The sequence below is a fragment of the Lactuca virosa genome, chromosome 9 (genome assembly GCF_052849685.1).
Source record: "Lactuca virosa cultivar CGN04683 chromosome 9, Lactuca_virosa_CGN04683_v6, whole genome shotgun sequence".
Classification (NCBI taxonomy): Eukaryota; Viridiplantae; Streptophyta; class Magnoliopsida; order Asterales; family Asteraceae; genus Lactuca; species Lactuca virosa.
In genome coordinates, this window is record NC_136434.1 from 43,474,794 (window position 1) to 43,477,253 (window position 2,460).

General features: G+C 32.6%; 1 protein-coding gene across 1 annotated transcript; it reads left to right on the forward strand.

Moving 5' to 3' along the window:
- The first annotated feature begins 349 nt into the window (after positions 1–349).
- LOC145141338 (protein-S-isoprenylcysteine O-methyltransferase B-like) lies at positions 350–2,015 on the forward strand. Its single transcript, XM_079074625.1, has 3 exons — positions 350–513; positions 973–1,053; positions 1,169–2,015. Exons 2-3 carry the CDS (start codon positions 975–977, stop codon positions 1,753–1,755), a joined length of 666 nt encoding a protein of 221 aa, XP_078930751.1. The 5' UTR covers positions 350–513; positions 973–974; the 3' UTR covers positions 1,756–2,015.
- Positions 2,016–2,460: the final 445 nt, after the last annotated feature.

The following is a 2,460-nucleotide window of genomic DNA, read 5'->3' on the forward strand; positions in this document are numbered from 1 at the left end:
ACTCTAATAATTTTAAACATTTAATTAAAAAACAAATAGTAATAAATTAAGAAAAAGTTATTATTTTGATTTATGGTTTATTTTATAACATTTATAATGCATTTTCTAAACATACTAAGGGGTGTTTGACTTAGCTTTTCAGAGGCAAAAGTCATTTTTAGAAAAGTTGCAAAAAATCAGGTTTTCCTGACTTTTCCAAAAAGTTGATTTTCCTTCTATCCAAAATCCAAAAGTAGCTTTTAAAAGTCTTTTGCCAAACATCTTTTACCTTTAATCTTTTCGTAAAAGTATTTTTGCCCTCTCAAAACTAAGACAAACACCCCTAGATACTTAAACAAATTTGATTATTTGGAAAAATTGCAATAGTCCCCAGGGCCAGGTCAACCTCAAGCCCCAGATCCAACCTTACTGCAGTCTCCCAGCGACGGTACTCTCTCAGTCGCCAGCGGCGGCGCGATCAAGTTTCCAATCGGTTCTCTTCTCTTTGCTCTACCAACGTTGACCTATTTTTGTGTAAGTTTTGCTATCATTCCTTTATAATTTTTAATCACCACAACAATCAAGTCTACACGAGGTTTAGTTGTGCGTTTGGTTGGCATCGTTTCTCTCCTGTTTTCTCTTCCAAGTTGACGCTTTTTGTCTAATTCAGGTGTTTTTTCTACGGTTTATAGTGAATAGCGCTGTTTAAATTTGTCAATTTGGGTTTTTAGTGGTTTAGGGTTCATAAAAATAAATCTTGAATTCAGCCTCCGCCCCTAAGTAGTCGTTGCTTCTCAATCTGTATACGCTTTTCTGATAATGAATTCAAACTAAGTAATCTCATAGTATAAAACGAAATCATAAAGGCCTCAACCTGTTTTATCAAGCTCAATTTCCATTTGTAGGTGTGAGTGAGTGTTCATATTTTTATTGAATCTTTTTGCTTGGATTGTTATTGTTTGAAAATGATCATGCTCTTTTAATTGTTTACAGAAATGTTCTCCTTGAAGCACTTTCTGATTGACCTGAATACCCAAATTGTATTTCAACTTCTGGACAGCTCTTCCTATTCAGGTCTGAAGTAAAACTCACCTTATTACTCGATCAAATTCCTACACCTTGTTGACTTAAACCTCAATCTTCTCCAAAAATCTCTCTTAAATCTTAATCAATCTGTAAAACATGACAGAAACATTCAGCCACACTGCCTCCAGACAATTATCACAAATGTTCTTTGCAATACTCTTCTTTCATGGCTCTGAATACCTTTTAGCAATCAAATTTCATGGGAAATCCAATGTAACTCTTAAATCCCTCTTAATCAGCCAACACTACATCTTTGCAATGATCTTTTCTGTTCTTGAATACTTACTCGAACTATACTTTTTCCCTGAACTAAAAGAAAACTGGTGGGTAAGCAATTTAGGACTTTTGATGGTTATCTTTGGGGAAATCATAAGAAAACTTGCAATCATAACTGCTGGAAGAGCTTTCACTCATTTAATTCAAAGACATCATGAGGATCATCATAGACTTGTAACTCATGGAGTTTATAGCATTGTTCGTCATCCAGGGTACACAGGATTCTTGATTTGGTCAGTTGGGACTCAAATAATGCTGTGTAATCCTGTTTCAACTGTTGGGTTTTCATTAGTTGTATGGAACTTTTTTCATAGAAGAATACCATATGAGGAGTTCTTTTTGAGACAGTTTTTTGGGGTGGAGTATGATGAGTTTGCTAAAAGGGTTCCTTCTGGGATTCCGTTTGTGAAGTGATAAAACTAATAGATTGCCATTTGTGTCTTCATCATGAAGTTTTGACTATTCTACCATGGCAGGTTGAAGCTCTGGATGTTGTAAATTATGGAAAATGTGTTTGTTTAGATTATGTGTTTATGATTGGAAGATTTAGTATGACAAATTGGTAGGTATACTTTTGTTGCTTGAGAAATTGATATGATGTTATGTTAGTGTTAACTTATAATAACCTATTGGGTCAAACTTTAAATTGAATCAGATTTAGGGTTTTTATTATATTTTTTGGAATTTGGAGTTAATTATAGGAAGAAATACATAAAAACTACTGTATTTTGGCCATTTTTTTGTGGTTTATCTATTATATTTCTCTTTCGTCAGTAAAAGCCACTAAAGTTTGACAATTTTTTCAGTGTCAATGGATTTGACTTGCTATGACATCCTATAAAAGTTAATTGGTTATAATTGATTTTTTTTTTTTTTTAAATAGTGGCTTTAGTGGAATACTTTAACATCAAAGTTTAGTGTCAAAATCTCATTAACCTATTGAACTTTGAGAAAAAAAACCTATTATGACTATTTTAACATGTTATAGCATATCAAAGTGATGAACATAGAAAAAATTGTGAAACTTGGATGACTTTTTTTAACGAATATGAAATATAGATTTTATATGATTTTACAGTTTTCAAAAGTTCACAGCTATTTTAACTGAACACTTCTACC

Bases quoted from the DNA above. Each gene is read 5' to 3' on its own strand.
- LOC145141338 (XM_079074625.1), top strand. From the start codon at position 975: ATGTTCTCCTTGAAGCACTTTCTGATTGACCTGAATACCCAAATTGTA. The intron at 1,054-1,168 runs GTCTGAAGTAAA...AAAACATGACAG, and splicing joins GGACAGCTCTTCCTATTCAG to AAACATTCAGCCACACTGCC.